Source organism: Balaenoptera physalus (genome assembly GCF_965194825.1).
Source record: "Balaenoptera physalus genome assembly, chromosome: 1".
Lineage (NCBI taxonomy): Eukaryota > Metazoa > Chordata > Mammalia > Artiodactyla > Balaenopteridae > Balaenoptera > Balaenoptera physalus.
This window is the reverse complement of record NC_138882.1, coordinates 195,169,752-195,188,836: the sequence shown is the minus strand read 5'-3', so window position 1 is coordinate 195,188,836 and position 19,085 is coordinate 195,169,752. Positions and strand designations below refer to the sequence as shown.

Here is a 19,085-nt window from a genome sequence, read left to right as displayed (position 1 = left end):
CCCTCCCAGGAGGCCTGCATCTGGAGGAGGAGAGGTGGGGGCAGAGGGGCTTTCGGCCGCCCTCCTCTGGGTCACCTGCCCACCAGATCGCACCCACCCGGGGTTCTGCTGTGGCCCCCGTGGCTGGAGGGCGGGGTGGGCGCTCCACGCACGGTCCTGTGGCTCCATCCCCGTCACATCCCCGTCAGTGGCTGGTATGGACAGGGGAGTTTAGGGACCCACGTGTGTGCTTTCCTGGACAGATGCACCCCCAACGATAAAAAGTGACTTTTTTCTGTAATTAGAATTGGGAGCACAGAGAACCCTTTGGCTCTGAAGTGTGTTTGGACCCCGGTGGGCAGCCTGTGTGCTGCATTGAGCTCTGGTTCAGATGCCTGGTGGTTTTCGCGGAGCTGTGGGGAGCTGGGCGGCAGCTCACAGCAGCCTCCCCAGTGAATTTCTATCTTCCCCGCCATCACCAGCCCTCTGTGTGCACTTGGGAGGTGTTGACAAATGGGCTTAAAAGTCTTCTTTTGGAGGATCTTATCGTTAACAGGTCAGAGAGTGGTTTGTTTCCAAGTTCCCTCGCTCTGGCGTGAGCCGAGGCTCAGCTCCGGGTGGCGCTCACACGCGCCCTGGGGCTCCACGTGGGTGACACTGGACCGCAGAGTTGGCTTCTATGGGCAGCCCTTTGCTCTGCATCCCCCAGGATGGCGAGTGGCCGCTGCTGAGCCTGTGCAGCTGGGCACTTTGCGGGTCCATGGTGACCGTGCACGTTGAGGGTCTGGGCTGGCTGCGTAACCCGGCTTTTGTCTGGGAAGCAGGAGGAAAGGGCCTGAAATGCCTACACTTCATCTCTCTTTTGAGGTCTCTCAACTTGTCGCGGGGGTTTTATCGTTATTTAATACCATTTCAAATAAAGAAAAAATAATTAAAAATTTAAGCTATCACCCTGAGTTTTAGCATTCCTCCTCCCGTCGTGTGATGCCACTGTTAAATGCAAAGGTGAGAGCGTCTGAGGTGTGTGCAGGGTCGCTGCAGCCTGCGTGTGTGTTTCGTCCTTGTCTGGCTGACTCTGCTGCCCCCCCAGCTGCCTCTGCCTCCCTCTGAGGTGTGGAGGGCGGGAGGCACGAGCACCCGGGTCCCCAGCTCCCGTTCTGGCCGCGTCTCTGACTCTAGCGTGGGTACCGAGAGGCCAGGACGGCCTCCTGGGCTGGGGTGGGAGGTGGATGGCCCCCTCTGTCTGAAGGGAAGCCCTGGCCCCTTGGGGTCACGCGCCGTCTCTCTGGCTCTGCACACACCCCTGTCCCGTTGGATTTCATTTACAAAATAACATTTGATCAAAGGTGAAGAGGTGACCCCAGCAGAGCGTTGACCCCAGTGCACCGTCGTGTGCCTGCAAAGCCAGCCCTGGTGTCTTACCTTCAGGTTAAAAAGCCCTCGTGGGAGGGGCCTCCTGGGACCCCCTTCCCGGCCCTCCTCCTGCTCCTGGGGGTGTGTGGGAGTTGGTGTCAGGCTCTGGAGGGCCGGGAGACCCCCATTCTGTGCAGAGATTGGCCGCCTGTCCCCTTTGGGTGGGCACATCTTGGGGATATTTTTACTTAGATTCTGAAGACGGGGACAGTGTTCCCTGGACAGGAAAAATCCTGATGTGGAGAGAAACGGGGAGCTCCTGACACGGGCAGTTTGGACCCCGAGAACGTCGTGAGTGGCCTCCACCCCCGAGGACGGTTCAGGCTCTGTGGCCCCCCGCGAGGTGGGCTGCTGGGAGGGTCTGCTCCCGTGGACGGAGCGCGGGGCTCCCCTAAGTGGGATGGGGCGTGTGGGCAGTGGACCTCGTCTTCCGAGGGCCTCCCGGGGCCCAGGGAGCTGGGTGCCAGCCAGGGGGAGGGGTCGCTTGAGAGCAGAGATTCCTCGTCCCCCTCCGGCTGCCTCTTTGGCAGCCCCCCATCCTGCCTCTCAGGACGCACGGCTTGGGGGCGCTCGGGGGTCCATCACGTGCCCTCGCCTGGGGCTGGGCTTCTTTTCTGGAGTCGTGTCTGTGTGTCAGTAAGCTCTGAGGTTGGGGTGTAGTTGACCTGTGGGGGTCGTGGCAGTGCCCTCGGGACACCGATGGTGGCCGGGATCCGGGCCTTTCTTCTGGGCGTGGAGCTCCTGGTCCTCCGAGTCCCTCCACAAAACTGACCAGCCCCCAGCACCTGTATCACCCCCTCCAGGAGCCCGGCCCCCAGGTTCCTGGTCCTCCTTCGGTCCTGGCTCACGCATCCACCTTCCCGAGGCTCCCGCACAGGCCAGTTGTGACGCGTAGCTCGTGGCAGGGCCTGGCTCATGGGAAGCGGGGCTGGAGGAAGAGCAGGCTTTCTGTGCACGGAGACCTGCAGGCTCCGGCTCCCAGCCCCAGGCCCGGCGGCTCCTCCCGCAGGAGTGGGGGGCGGGTGAGATGGCGAAGCCAAGTCTGGGGACACGTTCCCGCTTCTGCCTCCGATCGTGTGTCCTCCAGGGTGGGACGCTGAGCAGCCCAAGGCCTCAGCCTCCCTGGGCCTCCGGGTGCTCCGCTCTCAGCCAAGGCCTAGGGTCCCGAGGCCTCAGGAGACCCTCGTCTGGCGTCACGTCGGCGTTTGGAGGAGCGGAAGGCCTTTTACTGGAAGGACGTGGGAGGCTGCTATGTGCCGGCAGCCTCTGATCCTGGCTCAGCGCCCCCAGCCAGCGTCCGCATCGGTGTCCTGACTGATGTGACCCGTCGGGGTTGGGGGCTTTCTCCCCAGGGCCTGTCCCAGGGCCACCCGGGAGCCACCCCACCAGCCTGCCAGGTTTAGGGCTCTGCTCAGTGAAAGGCCTGCCAGGTCCCCCCTGACTCCCAGCTGCCCCGGGCCCGGGCTTCTCTCTGAGGCTCTCACCTGGAGCAGGCGAAGATTACACGCGAGAGTGTGGTGGTACGTTTGTACGCAGGCTACACGCCCCTACATGCCCGCCCACCGCGCGTGCCCCGACCTTGTCCTGGTCCGAGCGCGGCAGGTGTCAGCTGTGAGTCGGGAGCGTACGGGGGTGCCCCGGAGGTTTAAGCAGCGGAGGGTGGCCCTGGCCCCCACCCGGCAGGGCGTGCAGCTCGGAGGAGGAGGCCGGTTAGCGGAGGTGGAGGGGGCCTGGGGCCCGCAGGGCACGGGGCCTGTGTCCCCAGGGGCGGCGAGAGACACGCCATGGGTGTGGTGAGGCGCCCACGGAGCCCCTGGCGGCAGATGTGGGTGTGAGCAGAGGGGCCGGGGACAGGCTGGCATCTGGCACGGACGTGGGCTGGGGGGCAGGACGGGAGAGGGGAGGGGCGGCGGGGAGGCTGGGGACCCGGCAGAGTGCCTGCTGCTCCATCGGGGCCCTTATCTGGGGACAGCGCCCGTGCGTCCTGGTGGTTCCTGCGTCAGAGGCTTGTTGGGGGTCAAGGGGGAGGCCGACCTTCCCGAGGGGCCTTGGTGGGGTGAGGGCCGCGTGGGGCACGGGGGTGTCCACCTTCGCCCCTCTTGCTGTCCTATAAACTGTCCTCTTCCCCTCAGGCTGGTTCTTAGTCACCCTCCAGAAGGGCGGCCCCAGCGTCCTGTGTTGCCTGCCGGCTTTCTCTCTCGTTCTGGGTGGAGAGGCCTGTTGGTCCTCCTCCCTCTCTGCCCAAGGGCCGGAGGCCTGACGACCACTGTGGCCCCCCGCCCCCCCACTGGCCGGTCAGGGCGCTGGGAAAGGCGCTGTTCCTCACCACCCCTCGAGGACATCCTCCTAAGAGTAAAATGAGCCCCAGGACAGCTTCATTGTTCTCTGGGTTCTGGTGTTTGGGTTTTTTTTTTTTTTTAAAGTCCTTTTAACAGTTACTTTCCAGTGACTGCTAAGGAAAAGAAAAGGTTCCGTTCCACCCCGCCTGGTCCAGCGGGGGACTTCCCCTGATTTTCTGATGCTAAAAGGGAGGTTTTGCAGGGGTGTGGGGAGACGGGTGTGGGAGGCCTTGTGCAGCAGGGCTGGTGGCGGGTCCGCGACGTGGCGGGGACTAAGGCCACCGGAGGCCTCCCAGTGTCGGGGCTGATGTCCAGGGTCTTCAGGGACACCCCTTCCCGGAGCCCCGCCCCTCCCGTCCCCTCCCCGCAGTCTCCTCCGCAGGAGGGATGGTGGGGGGTGGGAGGACCTCCCTCTGGGAGCCAGGCCAAAGGTTCCTCCTTGCGGAGGGAATGTGGACCCCTCAGCAGAGAGCCGCTGAGGTCTGGTTCTCGGGGGAGGGGCAGTGACTGTTTCCCTAGAAAAGTTTTAACTTATTCTTCTCATCGACGGTGTGGAAGTAACAGAAAAGATGACCCACTTAAGTTTAAAAAAAATCAAAGCAAATCTGTAAAACTGCTATTTTCACTTCATTTTGGGGTTTGGGGTTGTCTTGCAAATTTAATCTGCTTCCTCTGTACCACAATAATCAGAAAATAGGTTAATTTAAGCATAATATGAAACATGAATTATCACGTGGAAAATATTAATGGTACTTACAAAAATAGCTCTGCAGTTTCTGGAACTGTAAAATCTGCAGGACCATCCGTGACGTAGCCCTTGGGCTGATTTAGAGGTAGTGGTCCCAAGCATGGGGGCTGAGAGCTACGGTGTAGGAGACGTGGGTGGTGTTGGCAGGACTTTGTCACAAAGCCTAGGTGGGACGCGGTGGCCCGGAGCCCCACCCTTGCCCGGGGGAGCCACTCTCTCTCCTCTGCGGCCTCCCTCTGAGGCGAGGCGGGCATCCCTGCAGGAAGGCGCCTGCAATTCCCTGCTGCGCCCACCCCGGGCAGGGGTTCAGGGGCCCAGCAGGGCTGGCCCCGGTCTTGGCGGTGGGTCCACGTGGCTGCAGGAGCGGGGCTGCTCTGGCCCCCGTGGGCACCGGGTTCACCCCGGGCGGGAGAGTCCAGCAGAGCAGGGCCGCTCTGCGGGGTGCCACGTGCCTGCCCGGCGCTGGTGCCCACCCACACGCACAGCTTCCCTCTGTGTCTGCTCCGCTCCGGCTGGGTCTCTCTGGGTGTTTCCACCCTGTGCTCCTTGCGTGTAGGGCCTGTGGGCGTCTGCCCCTCTTAGGGGTCCGTGCAGGTCCACGGTTATGGGTTCTTGAGGGGCTTTCCCCCGCCTGGTGGGCCTCCTGGGCCAGCACGTGACGTGGGCGTTTCCTCCTGGGCTCAGCGCCACACCGAGGGGACGCTCGCTTGTCTTCTCCAGTGTCAGAGTGTGCGGACGGGGGTTCCGGGGCCGAGAAGCGGGGCTGGCGGCGGCTGCCCCCGCCGATCTCCGGGGGTCCCAGCCTGAAGGCTGTGACGGCTCCAGCGGGGGTTGGAGAGGGGGGGGCGGGCTGCTGTGAAGGCCCGATGCTGCCCAGCAGGAACTTTTCGTCTCTGTTCGTGGTCCTGGCTGTTTTTCTGCTGATCCGCCAAATGACAGGAAGATCGCAAAAGGAGCAGCTGGACCGTGGGGCTCTCTGAGGGTCACGGGGAGACCCCAGGCTCCCTGCCCCCACCCCTGCCCCACGCCCGTGCCCTCCCTGGACCGCCGCCTCGAGCCCCCGCCGGGCTGCGGTCACTTACACTCACCTGTCCCTGCTCTGGGGGACAGATCCCCCTGGGTCCTGTCCTGGGGCTTGGAAATCCCAGGAATGCTTCCAGTGTGTGTCTTGTTCATCACCTAGAATCCGGGTGACAGACCCTCAGTCCTGCCTCAGCTCCAGACTAGCAGTGACTTTCTAACTCAGCAATATCAGTTAGGAGTGGAATTCCATGTTAAGGTTTAGTTAGAAATAGATGTGTTGTATTAAGATTCCTAAATTTTTTTTCTTTCTTATTTTTATAAGATTGCTATGTTGTTTTTTTTTTTTTAAGTGGTTTTCATATGACGTCTGTAACTTTAAAAAAAATGCTCCGTAGACACGTTTTTGCCGATTTGTACATTTGTAAGAACGTCTCTCACTACTTTTCTGAGGCCCTGCTGGCTCTGAGGCCTCAGTCTGGGGGGTGCAGGCTCGTTCTTGTGGGTGGAAGGTCCCTGAGGTTGGGAGCCGCGGGGGGACTGCTTTGTCTTCCGAGTGGCTCATAAGATGCTGATGGGGCCACAGGGGATGCCGAGTTGATCCCCCAGAGGGTGCTGCCCCTGGGTGCCGACCCCGGGCGTGCCCACGTGCCCATGTCTTGGCAGGGGACCTGGGCCTTCAGCTGCTGAGGGTCGGGGCACAGAGCGGGGAGGGCCAGAGGGCGGGTGCTGGTGGGGGGAGCAGGTGGATGCCGGCCAACGCGCTGAAGGTTCTCCTGCCCCCTGCTCTGTGAGGCGGCGGCCTGAGCAGCGCCCTCTGACCCTACCTGTGAAGTGGCACCAGGCTTGAGAGAGCCAGCCGGGGCGGGGCTTCCGGGGCGCCCACTGCCAGGACGCCGGGCCACAGGGTTTGGGAGGCGGGGGCCGGGGTGGGCCTCAGGACCTCGGGGCCGCCCTCCGTGCCGAGCCTCTGCGTTTGTGTGCAGCCCCACACCCACCCGCCATGGAACCCTGGCCAGGGCCACATTGTCACTCTGGACGTGCCCTGGCTGCCTGGCCAGGTGCCCAGTGGATGCCAGCCCCGCCGGGACCTTGCCTGACCTCTGACGCCGTCTCGGTGCCATGGGCCTTGAGCGGCTCCCCGGGCTGCTCAGTCAGGAACCCTCGATCCTCAGTGGTTTGGCTTTTCAACCAACAGTTCATCTTATTTTTCTAATAGATATTTTTAGTAATAGCTTTATTGAGATGTAATTCACATGCCATCAAATGCACCCTTTCTAAGAGTATGATCCAGTGACTTTTAGTATATGCCACCCATCACCATTGTCTACTTTTAGAACATTTCCATCACCCTGAAAGAAACCCGTACCCCGTGGGCCCCCCATCATCCAGCACCCACCGATGCACTTCCTGTCTGCGGAACTTCCTGTTCTGGACGTTTCACGGGAATGGGACCGTGTGGCCTCTCGTGTCTGCTCCTCTCACTGGGCGCCGTGTTGTCACGGCTCCACCGTGTCGCGTGTCTGTGCCTCGCTCCTCATCAAGGCCGAGCGATGCTCCGGTGTGTGGATGGACGGGACCACGTTTTGGGTTTTCATTCACCCACTGATGGACACTTGGGACGTTTCCGCTCTTTGGCTATTATGAATAATGCTGCTGTGAATACCCGTGTCTGATTTTTTTGTGGGTGTGTTTTCAGTAATCGTGAGTAAAGCCCAGGAGTGGAGTTGCTGGACTGTGTGGCAGTTCTGTAGACTGTCCCGCGGCGCCTGTAGCTCTGTTCCTCCCCACCAGCAGCGCACAGGGTTCCGGTTTCTCCACATCCTCACCGACGCTTTGTAGCGTCCATCCTTTCAACAATTACAGCCGTCCTAGTGAGTGTGAAGGGGCACCTCATGGTGTTTTTTTAAATTCTACTTTCTTTTTGAGATGGTTGTAGATTCACGTGCAGGTGTACGAGGTAACATATTCCTGTGCACTCGGTCTAGATTCTGGTACCACGTCTGAGTTCCTCTTTCTAGTCCTCTCGGGTATTTACTGGGGGTCGCGGGGTGGTTCTACAGCAGCTTTCCCGGCAGCTGCCCCGGGTCACATCCCTGCCAGCGGCGCACAGGCTCCCGATTTCCCTGCATCCTCACCGACACTTGCTTTCTGGTTGTGACCATAGCCGTCCGTCCTAATGGGTGTGAGGTGCGTTTCCCTGATGGTCAGTGACCCTGAGTATCTTCATGTGCTTGTTGGCTGTGTGTGTGTGCCTTCTTTGGAGAAACGCCTATCCAAGGCCTTCGCCCTTGAGTTGGGTTGTTTTTCTCTCGAGTTGCAGTTCTCGTGTGTTCTGGATCCAGGTCTCTTATCAGAGGTGATTTGCAAAGGTTTTTTTCCGTTCTGTGTGTTGTCTTCTCACTTTCTTGATGGTGTTCTTTGAAGCACAAATGTTCGGATTTTGCTGAATTCCCCCTTTCCTATTTCACCTTTGGTTCCTTGTGCTTTGGTATCGTCTAAGCAGTTCCTTGGGGGTGGGGCTCACACCGTTGGAGCCCTCATGGTTCCTCCAGGCGCTTCACCTTCGGGTTTTCTCTGAGATGGTTTAAGGAAGCAGTTTATCGGAGGGAAGCTGTACAGAAACAGTCTTGGCCTTCGGGAGCCGGGAGGGGCCGCCCCTGGCCGCCCACACCCCGAGAGCCGGGGGAGGACGTGAGAAGCAGAGGGGAGGTTTGGGTTGTGTCCTTTCAAGGAACCGCTTTCCCGCCACGTGGAAAATGAGCTCGTGACGGTGGCAGTGCCGGTCCAGCAGCCCTGGACGCCTCCGTCCTGACCGGTGGCCCTTGGGCGAGGGCCTGGGCGTTCGGGTGATCCTGCTGCTTCGCCCGCACTGGCCGGGGGGGAGGTGCCCCGGGCTCTGGGCCGTCGTCACAGCTTCCTGGAGCAGTTGGTGTTGCAGGTTGGCGGCCAGTGGTCTTGCCCCTCGGCCTCTGCCTTCTGCACGGGACCCGGCAGCGGTCACTCTCCCCACGCCCACCCGGTCCTCCCGGCGCTTCCCGGAGCCCTTCCCTGAAGTTAGAGCTGCCTTGGACGGTGGGTGAGACGCTCTCCCAGCCCCTAGCACGGCCTGCCCAGGCCTTTGGTGCAGAATCTGTCGGACTGTGAGCTGGCAAAGGGGAGCTGCTGCCTGCAGGTCAGGTCTGAGACTGGCTGCTCTCCCAGCACGCATGGCAGCTCTGCACACTAGCCGCCGCCTGGTGAAGAGGTGGAGGAGGGGATGATGGAGGGGTGCGGGGTGCGGGAGAGGGTGATGGGGAGGGGATGATATAGGGGGTGCAGGAGGGCTGGAGGAGGGGGTGCAGGCAGGTACGTTGCACAGCAGGGCACATGCATCTGGAGGACACCCCCAGCTCTGTGTGAGCTTCCCGGGGGGCTTCCTGCTCACCTGGAAGGTGTGTGCTCACACCCGAGAGGTGGGGACGTGGCCCCTCGGGTTGATCTGTGGAGGCTGCTCGCTGCCTCCATGGAGAGGCTGGCGCTCTTCCTGTATCTGATGGCAGGAGGCGCGCCATGCTGCTGGCTGGGCTGGGTCAACCCGGGCCTGGGGGGCAGGGGGTGACGCCGAGGCTGATGTTCTTCTTCTTAACAAGTTGACGACCAGGATCTGGCCGCTGGACAGTGCGTGTCGCTTCCTGGCCGAGCACAGTGCCTGGCCGGACCCTCATCTGGGCCTGGTCCCCGAGGTGGCAGAACTCCCGCCCCCAGCAAAGAGTTGGGGGAGCCAAGTGTCGTTCCTCCGTGGGGCAGGTCTTCCATCCAGGCCGTGCTCCTTGGCCAGTGGCGCAGGCCTCACTGGGTGGGCGCTCCCACCTGGTCCCCAGCCGCGTCGTCCAGCGCTGTTGGACCAGAGGGCGTGTGGGTACCAGCCGCCCTCAGCCCTGCAGAGCGCCCAGGGCAGCGGGCGTCCCGGCCTCAGGCCCCGAGGCCAGAGGGGACGCCTCTGCGCTGCGAGAACACAGACCAACCCGGCGCAGGGAGGCGGGTGCTTACTGCTCTCCTGCGGCTGCCAGTGCGCAGCCCGCACAGCTGAGCTTCGCGTGTGCGCGGCCCTGAGCAGGTGCGTGTGCCCCCTGGGCGGTGCAGGGAGGCCCCACATCCTGGTGACCCGGGGCGCCCTGGACAGAGCCTGCCTCCACGCAGGTGGTGGGTCTCAGGGCAGCGCGGCGCCCGTCTGGGCGAGTGGAGCCCTGTCACCCGCACGTCCCACGGGGGCTCGCGGATGCAGTCGTGGACCTGAGCAGGGAGGTGCTCTGGGTGGCCGCTTGCTCCCGCCGGGCAGCGCCTGGGTGGCGCTCACTCCTCCTACGTGCTCCATGCTGGGCCCAGCCCGGGCAGCCCCGCTGCGCTGTGTTCAGGCGGCATCTCCCTCAGCCCTGCCCGCGTGTCTGTGTTCGAGGCCGTGAGTCTGAGCCTTCCTCTCCGAGCCCCAGGCCCTTTGGGGCTGGTCCTGCCCTTGCTGCTGGGCTTCCCTTGCTCTGTCCCGTGCAGGTTAGCTCTGGGCGGCTCTGTGCCCTGCTGGCCCCCGGCCCTGCATTGCGGTTAGTGGCATCCGCCTTTCTGTACTGCCAGGGTCGCCCCAGAGCTGGGAACACGGAGGATGGGATGCCCCAGCGCTCTGTGTGTGCGGACGTCACGCTGTGCGCTCAGGCCTCAGCCCGGTGCCACGAGCTGCATCTGGAATGTTCTTTCTCCTTTCTTTCCTGCCTCGTGTACGTTGTCGCTTTGTTTTAAGATGTCCAAGGTGTAGGGCATAAGAAACGGAGCGTAGTGCGGCAGGGCAGGCCCATGGCGTGGGGACTGCCAGCATCCGGGGGCTCCTGAGGTCCCCAGATGTGCAGGCCAGGGCCCAGCGTCCAGGCCCTCGTGCTGCCGGACCCTGGGGCTCTCAGTGCAGCGCTGGGGGTGGGGACTCAGAAACCCAGGGTGAGCTTCGTCTTCGATGGCCCAAAGCCCTCCTTCCGCCCCTTCCCCACCTCTGGGCCTCAGCACAGGGTGCAGGCTGCTCTGCTCCGCGGCGGGTCCAGGGCCTGCTGCCTGCAGGGAGGAGCCCCCAGGTTTGCTTGGCTGGGCTGGCCTGCAGGGCCTTTGGGGCTCAGGCACTGAGTATGGCCCTTGGGAGCACGAGGTGGGGGACGCTGGAAGCCCCCCCCGGTCTGCCTGCTGCCGTTGCGCTGGTCTCTGGCGGTGGCCACAGTCCGAGCAGCCATCCAGACCCCACTCCACCCATATCCCGCGGACCCCACGGTTTGGTGCCTTTGACTTGGCTGACACTCGTGGCCTGGCCGGACATGAAAGTCACGGGAGTGACAGCACTCCCAAATTGTACCCCCACATCCTTGCAGACGTACACAGGTCCCTGGGTGACACACAGACCCCACAGCGGGGAGCGCCCTACGGGCAGACGCGTGTCCTGTCCTCCGTGGTGACGGCACCCTGTGGCGGCGGGGTGTCTCCTGGGACCCACGTCTTGGCGCTGTCCCCACAGGCCTCTCCGTCAGGCAGCACACCCCCCTGCCCTGGGGCGTGTGCACGGGGCGCGTGCTCCCACCCGGGTCCTCGAGTGTGGGGACGTGGCCACGGGCTCCCAGCCCCGCTGCTGGGGAGCGTCCTGGACTTCGAGGCGCCCAGCGGGGTCAGGAGCCGGGGGGCCACAGGCTCACCTCCTCGCACAGGGGGGACGTGCGGCCATTGCCGCGCACAGCTCTGTCCCCGACCGCCTGCTGTCGCCGGCCCGTCCTTCCCAGGGCTTTGAGGAGGCCACACTCCCTCGGGGCCCTGGCAGCCCCGTGCCCGCCCAGCCTCGGTCCACAAGCTCCTCTTCCGCTGCTTCCTCACTTTCGTAACCGGTTGGCTGAGCTTCATGGCAGGCACGCCGGGGTCGGGAGTCTCACGGGCTGCTCGGCTTCCCGAGTTGCCTCCCTGCGTCCTGGGTGGACCAGGGCTCGGGGTGAGGCGGGGGCAGGAGGCTCCGGCCCTTCTCCCAAGTGGGAAGCCGCCCCTGCCGCGAGGTGCACTGACACCCGCCACGAGGCTCCCTGAGGTTTCTTGGAATCGGAGGAGCCGGCGGGGCCGCTGTGGCTTGTCTCCCTTGAGAACTGGGCTCAGACAGGAAACCCCACCCTTGTGGGTGTCGCCCGGTCTAGGCATCACCACGACTCCTTTCCCCTGAAAAGCAGCACCAAGTGGGCCTCTCTTTCCGGAGTGAGTGTTTTCAGGTCTGAGCAGACGGTCCCCGCTGTCTGTAGGACCCCCGCGCCGTCTCTTGGGGCTGGGTGGGCAGGCTGTTGGGACAGCTGCCCCGTGCGGGGACCGAGGCCAGAGCCTCGCCGTCCAGTCCCACAGGTCTGGGGCCCGAGGGCTACACGGTGCCTGGAGCAGAGTTAGGGAGCCTGGCTCCCTGGCTGCGGGGTCGGGGGCGGCCCCCTGCGCACACACCCACGCGTGCTGCCTCCTTCACCCTGGGGGGCCTGGCCCAGCCTGCCCCTTGTCTCTTGAGTTCTGTGGTGATGGCCCTGCTGACTCTCGGGCCAGTTCTGACGTTCAGTATTTTCTCCAAGTGCCCCCTGGGGCGGAAGGAGCCCCTCCCCCCCATCCCCCCCACCCCTCCTGAGGTCAGGCCCGGGGGTCATGGGCACTGTCCCCCAGCCCCTCGCCCTCAGTGGCCTCCCGGACACGCCCAGGCTCCGGCCGGGGGTGGGAGGCACCGTCCTTTCTCCAAAGACTGTTCTGTTTTCTTGGGGAGGGACCCTGTGTCCTCAGGACTCTGGTGCCGGCAGATTGGGGGGCAGTTTGACACCAGCAGAAGGCCACTTGGACCACAGCGTCCAGCAGACACAACGCGCGGCTGCTGGGCCCGGGGTCACTGTCCCAAGCTTCCTTCCCCTGACAGCAAGACTTGGGAAAGTCGAGGGGGCTTCCTTGTCAAGCTGAACACACTCAGTTCATTTTGGGAATGTTCCTTCAGGCGGGGAGGGGGCATGGCCCAGGGCTGCCCTGCCAGCCCACCGTGCAGCTGCCCCAGGCCCACAGGGAGTTTCTGAAGTTAGTTCCGTGTGGTGAAATCCAGAACTCTGGGGGTGCTGCGTGGCACCCCTGGAAAGTTCCGGGTGGCGCCGACAGGGCCCTACACTCGGCCAGCGAGCCTGCCCGCCGGGCTGCCTCTTCCAGACCGGCCGTGGCCCGAGGGTAGGAGCAGGGGTCCCTCCTGCTGTCTTGCACCAGTGCCCGGTGGGCACGTGTGCAGCACTGCTGTGGGGCCGGGCCTGCCCTGGGTGACGAGTCGGGCAGGGTGTACGCGTCCCTGGACACGCCTCGTGCTCCGCTGTGTCTGAGGCTGGGCCCCGGGGGACCCCTCACAACCTGCCAACGGGAACTTCTGTGTTGCTCACAGGTCTCCGAGCCCCCGGCCTCCGTAAGAAAAGCAGACGACGCCCCCTCCCAGCACCCCACGTCCTCCGAGAAGGACAAGCAGTGTGGCTGGCTGCGGACTCTGGCCGGCTCCTCCAGCAAGGTGCTGTGCTGCGCGGTGCGGGGCGGGCGTGCGGGGCGGCCCGGGGCCCGGCCTCTGACGGCGCCTCTCTCCCGACAGAGCCTGGGCTGCATCCACCCTCGCCAGCGCCTCTCTGCCTTCCGACCCTGGTCCCCTGCGGTTTCTGCGAGTGACAAAGAGCTCTCCCCACACCTCCCAGCCCTGATTCGAGACAGGTGAGTACCCGCCAGCTGTGATGGGCATGTCCGCGTCCCAGCTCAGCCTGACCCTGCTGCGGGGCCCCGAACCAGCCGGGGAAGCAGGTTCCCACTTTAATCATCACTGAGCTTGACGGGCATGTGGTCTGGAGGCTGTGTGTCAGATCCCCAGCCCTCCAGTCGAGGCAGTTGCAGAAGTGCTGGTTCTTTGATGGCATGGGGGGTGGGCGGGGGGGAAGCTAGGATTTTCAGTGGCGTCTGGAGTTGGCCTTGCGCTCTGCGTTGGGTGTGGCCGTTCGCCGTGTTGCAGCTCCCCCAGGGCCCCGGGCTGTAGTGTCCGCGTCCTCACGCGGTCCATGGGAGCCGGGGCAGCGATGGGGGGTGGTGTGCAGCGGGGGTGCGGAGGCGTGCAGGGGCGCAGGGGTACAGGGGCGGGGCAAGGGGGTGCGGGGGGCAGATGCCGAGGGCCCGACGCCCGCCGCACCCCTGCAGCTTTTACTCCTACAAGAGTTTTGAGACGGGCGTGGCCCCCAACGTGGCCCTAGCACCGCCAGCCCAGCACAAGGTGGTGAGCAGCCCGCCCTGCGCCACGGTCGTCTCCCGGGCCCCCGAGCCCGTCACCAGCTGCGTCCAGCCTCGGAAGCGGAAGCTGACGGTGGACACCCCTGGAGCCCCGGAGACGCCGGCACCCGGGCCTGCCCCAGAGGAGGACAAGGACTCGGAGGCCGAGGTGGAGGTGGAGGGAAGAGAGGAGTGTGAGTGCGGCCCGCAAACCTGCCCTCGGTGTGGGGGGGCGCCCGCCCGGCCCTTCCTGGGGGCGGACGCCCTGCTAACCCGCACCTCCGTCTGTCTGCCTCTGCAGTCACCTCCTCCCTGTCCTCGCTCTCCTCCCCGTCCTTTACCTCATCCGGCTCCGCCAAGGACCTGAGCTCCCCAGGCCTGCTTGCCCTGCCTGCGGCTCCCGGCGCCCCCGATGCCGCGGCCCCCGCCGACGCCCCGAGCAGCGGGCTGGAGGTGGAGCTGGAGCACCTGCGGCAGGCCCTGGAGGGCGGCCTGGACACCAAGGAAGCCAAAGAGAAGTTCCTGCACGAGGTGGTGAAGATGCGTGTGAAGCAGGAGGAGAAGCTGAGCGCCGCGCTGCAGGCCAAGCGCAGCCTCCACCAGGTGGGGCGGGCGGGGGCCGGCGGGGGCACGAGTGTGCGGGGAAGGAGCGGGCGCTGCCCCGCCGGCCCCTCGCGCACCGGTTCCGGGCGACTCCACCCGGGACTGCTTCCTTTCCCGGCGGGGGCTAGAGACCCTGCGGTTGTGCCATCAGCCCCCTGGTCGCCTTGTGCGCCACCTTGCCGAGGGCGGGTCTGTCACCCCAGGGCTCAGCTGCATTCACACCTCAGCCAGCGTCTGACACGTGGCCCCAGCGCAGCACAGCCCTGCCAGCCCCGAGAGCCCCATTTCAACCACTCTCTCGGAAACCCGCACCGGTTTCCTGGTTCTGGTTGGAGGTGTGGCTCCCCACGTGCATATCCGTGAGCGTGTTGGGGGCCGGGGGTGAGACCCCGAAAAGGGCCGCCGCCTCTCCATCCGGCCGCGTAGGGTCCCCGGGGCCCCCAGATGGCGCGATGCCTGGGTGAGCCCCCTCCCCCGGCCCCAGGGGCTCCCCTCGGGCTGTGCGCAGTGGGCACAGGAGGGCCGGGGCCGGGGAGGCCTGGCGTGAGGGCGCCCCTGAGCCGGCGCCCTCGCCCCAGGAGCTGGAGTTCCTGCGCGTGGCCAAGAAGGAGAAGCTGCGGGAGGCCACGGAGGCCAAGCGCAGCCTCCGGAAGGAGATCGAGCGGCTCCGGGCCGAGAATGAGAAGAAGATGAAGGAGGCCAACGAGGCGCGGCTCCGCCTGAAGCGGGAGCTGGAGCAGGCGCGGCAGGCGCGCGTGTGCGACAAGGGCTGCGAGGCCGGCCGCCTGCGGGCCAAGTACTCGGCCCAGGTACGTGGGCCGCCGGGAGGGCGGGCGCGCCGTCGGCGTCTCAGGGTCCCTCCCCTCCTCGCGGGGCCGCCCTGGGCGTGGGGAGCCTGCAGGCCGGCCCGGCCCGGCCCTGCTGGGCTTTGGGGTTCTCCTTCCACGGGGGTGTCCTGGCCCCAGGCTCTCCTCACCTCCTGTCCTGGGGGGAGGGCTGCACCCACACCCTCACGCACCGTTAAAAGTCTCAGCCTGTCCCAGTTGGCCGCCCTGCCTGACCTGGGGTCGGGAGACGGGGTCCACGTAGCCCCTGCTCCGGCCTCACTGCCGCCTCGGGGGCCCGGGCCGGGCCCAGGAGGCTGAGAGGCGCGAGGCCGCCGCGCTCGGGGCTCGGGTAGTTCCCCCACTCAGGGTCTCTGCGGGCAGGGTTGGTGCCGCCCGGGAAGCTCCCCCAGGCCCTGCCAGCCTCACCAGCCCGGGTCCAGTGGGCGGCGGGTGTGGCGAGCCTCTGTGATGGGCCGGAGGGTCAGGCCGGGGCCAGGGCGGCGGCCAGGTGGGGAGCGGGCCCGGCTGACGCGGGGCGTCCCCTTCCAGATCGAGGACCTGCAGGTGAAGCTGCAGCACGCGGAGGCCGATCGCGAGCAGCTGCGGGCTGACCTCCTGCGGGAGCGGGAGGCCCGGGAGCACCTGGAGAAGGTGGTGAAGGGGCTGCAGGAGCAGCTGTGGCCGCGGCCCCGCTCTGAGGCCACGGGCGGCGAGAGCACGGCCGAGCTGGAGCCCTAGCCGGACCCACTGCCTGCTGTGCGGGGCGGGCGGGCGGGCAGCGGGGCTGGGGGCTCCGTGCCGGCGGGGCTGCTCCCCACCCCCACCCCCGCCCCCCCAGCCCCAGTCCATATAGCACAACGTCTTACTGTGCCTAGAACCAAGCAAGTGTTTGGAACCACATACTTTTGGAATCCACTGCAAAATTTTCTACTGGCCAAGGTCAAGCGAGCAAGCCGGTCCCCAACTGCAGCCGGAGCCGAGGCCAGCTCGGTAGCTGCAGCTGGCCCTCCGCTTGCCGGATCGTTCTAACATTTACACTTTTGTGATAAGCTATTTAAAACCCATAAGGAGACTTGATATTCAAAGAAATCAACATGTTTTTTAATGACTAACTTTTAAAAGCCCCACCCACACGTGACGCCACCTGAGGACCCGCAAGGGAGCCAGGGTGGCAGCCGCCCTGCCCCTCGAAGCCATCGCAGCTCGTCCGCGCCCGCGGCCGCGTGACAACACAAAGGGTTTTTCTCCAGAGTCTATTTTTTCAGCCATAAGGACCCCCGTCTCCTGTGCTGCCACCGGGAAGGGCACGGAGAGCACCGCACAGGCACGATGAGCTGGAACACTGCCGCCTTACCCGCCCGCCTTCCACAGGTGTGTCCGCAGGTGTGCTTGGAGGCGACGGGAGACGGGTCCGCGCTGGCTGGGCACACGCGCCCTCGACCAGGCAACCCTCTCAATTCGGCAAGCGTTGCTCCTTCTGTTTGGGGACTGAGGCTGCAGCATTGGAACAAAACACAGCATTATTTCACTTTTTCTTTTTGTTTGTTTGTTCATTTAAACGTATATTTAGAACTGCACTTTGTCAAAAATCTTCCCTTCTCTTTTTATTCCCCAGTTAACTGAGGTTTTTACTTTCAAATACTGCAAACCGATTTATAGAGCATTCACATCCTAAGTGCTCAAGTGTTTAGAAACCCCTCTGGTGCTTGGTTGAACAAGGGAATCACACGAAAACGAAAATGCAAAAACTGAACTTCGGGGGGTAGTTCTGTGCCTTCCAGCATCTTGTACAGCAAACCCTGACTTGTCTTTTTACCCCCAAAATATGTCTTCAGTAGCTATTGAATCTGCCACTATCACAATGAGTTACTTGCATTTATTCCAAATAATCTCGTTTACTCTCAACTGTATGCGAATTGTATAAGGTTTCTTATGCCCAAGCTTGAAAAATGATTTCCCAGTAGACGAGGTGGCTGCCCGTCCTAAAATCATGGTATTTATTTACATGGAGAGATCTTACCAGAACCCTCTGCCCGACTCCGTTCCAGCACCCCGGCAGCTGCGAGCGTGGCCGGGGGTGGTGCCGCGACCGCTGAGTGGAGCGGAGACCGGGTGACGGCATCGTCAGTGGGGTTTTGCCCTTGGTTTACTGGGTGGGGGCCGGGTGCTGCCGGCCCCCCTTCTAAAGTGCAATGCAAAAGGGACATCGTGTATATGCAGCGTTTGTTTGGTTGTTGTTGTTGTTTTTTGTTTTTTTTTTTGTTCTTTTTTAAATTTTTTTGCTTCTGTTTTTCTTTGCAGTTATTAAATCTGTATGCATGGAATTTAAAACCTCTGCCATACGTATATCCACCGATGGGCATTATTACCGTGTCGTGTAGAGGGTCGGTTGTGTCACGCAACACTCAGAATGCTGTGTTTAGCTTTGTTTTTCCAGAGTTGTGTTTTTGCGGTCATTTCTTCAAGGGAAAGTAAATGATTTAGTTGGAGCAAAGCGTTAAGCGTGTCAGTGTGCTTCTGTGCGGCTGTGCTCTGTTGCCAAGTCTGAAAATCCGTAGTGAGATCGCAGGGCCCCCGGGACCCGCCCGAGGCCACCTGCTTTGCTCCGTTTACTTTCTGAGTTTTTAGGCTCCAGAGGGAGATACGTTTTTCCAAGTTGCGAGTGGGGGCCGCTGCGCCTCCTCACCCGCGCTCTGTCCCCTCCGGTCACCCGCACGTCTCGGCCATCGGGTCTACGCCGCCACTGTCCGGCTTGGTCCCCAGATGTCGGGAAGAGCTGGAGGTGGGGTGGTGGACTCAGGCCTGCCCCGAGGTCCCTTGGCCTGCCAGCGCCGGTGGCGGCCCCTGGGTGAGGCCGGCCATGGGGCTGTCCACCCTTGTCCTCGTCCCCGTCCTCGGGGGCAGGGTCCCCGGGCTCCTGCCGTGCAGCTGCAGTTGCGTTTCTTTTCTGAAGAGGCACTCTCCCGTAGGCTGTTGACTCTCCCCCTGTGTAATACCCATTATCGAAATGATCGTGTATTCAGTTTAATCACTCATTATTTCTATGCTGAAAGAAGACTTTTAACGAAGGGAAAAAACAACAGCAATAACATTCATATCTATGGAGCAGCTAACTCACATAATATCCTGCTTTTCGTACAGAACTCGCCAATGTACAAAGCGACCATGTAAATATTTTTTCCTCTGATACTCGTGTATCATACGTGTACGTGGTGGGTCCTTTGCCGGGACTCTCTTCTTACCTGGTAGCTGTCTTGTTTTCTGGGTTATTTCTAACTGAGGCAGAACATGCCCACCGGCTCGAGCCGGTTTTCTGGGCGACACCGCCTGCCGCGCCCACCAGGCTGGGGGAGGCCGTCTTGTTCTTGCTTTAAGTCAGGAGTCACAAACAACACTTTTTTTTTCAATTAAGGAAAAAAACCACAGCTCCACCCTCGTACCCGCCGGGAGCGTCTGCATCGCCGTCCCCTTCTCTCCTTTGCTGCTGCTAATGACAATATGATGACTTACTCACTATTCGAAAACTATTTTTATGTAATTAATGTATGCTTTCTTGTTTATAAATGCCTGATTTAAAAAGAAAAAAAGAGCTTGGCATATTTCTCTATTTCTCTGTGTACCCGTTAGTCCTTTGGCGCCCCTCCCCAAACAGATGACATCGTAAGATACTCACTCGCCTGGCCACCCCAGAGCCCCTCCTCTCCAGCACTCCTTGCCCCTCCTCCAGCCACCATCTAGGCCTGAGCCCGGGAAGGGGCGCCTGTCTTCCGGTTGGTCCGACCCTGGGGCCTTTCAGTCTCCACTGACCCCAAGTGGACACGGGGCACACGCGGGCAGGTCCCAGCTGGGGCGCCCTCCATCCCTCTC

General features: G+C 62.9%; 1 protein-coding gene across 1 annotated transcript in view; it reads left to right on the top strand.

The window, feature by feature from the left end:
• The window catches only part of SKI (SKI proto-oncogene), a gene marked incomplete at its 5' end in the record, with an annotated part of 57,533 nt that extends 39,821 nt beyond the window's left edge, over nt 1–17,712 (top strand). Inside the window, 6 exons of the mRNA XM_082417790.1 lie at nt 12,932–13,051; nt 13,130–13,245; nt 13,720–13,982; nt 14,090–14,391; nt 14,970–15,200; nt 15,768–17,712. Of these exons, the coding sequence (XP_082273916.1) occupies nt 12,932–13,051; nt 13,130–13,245; nt 13,720–13,982; nt 14,090–14,391; nt 14,970–15,200; nt 15,768–15,956 (1,221 nt within the window). The 3' untranslated portion in view covers nt 15,957–17,712. The remainder of the gene's footprint in view (nt 1–12,931; nt 13,052–13,129; nt 13,246–13,719; nt 13,983–14,089; nt 14,392–14,969; nt 15,201–15,767) is intronic.
• Nucleotides 17,713–19,085: the final 1,373 nt, after the last annotated feature.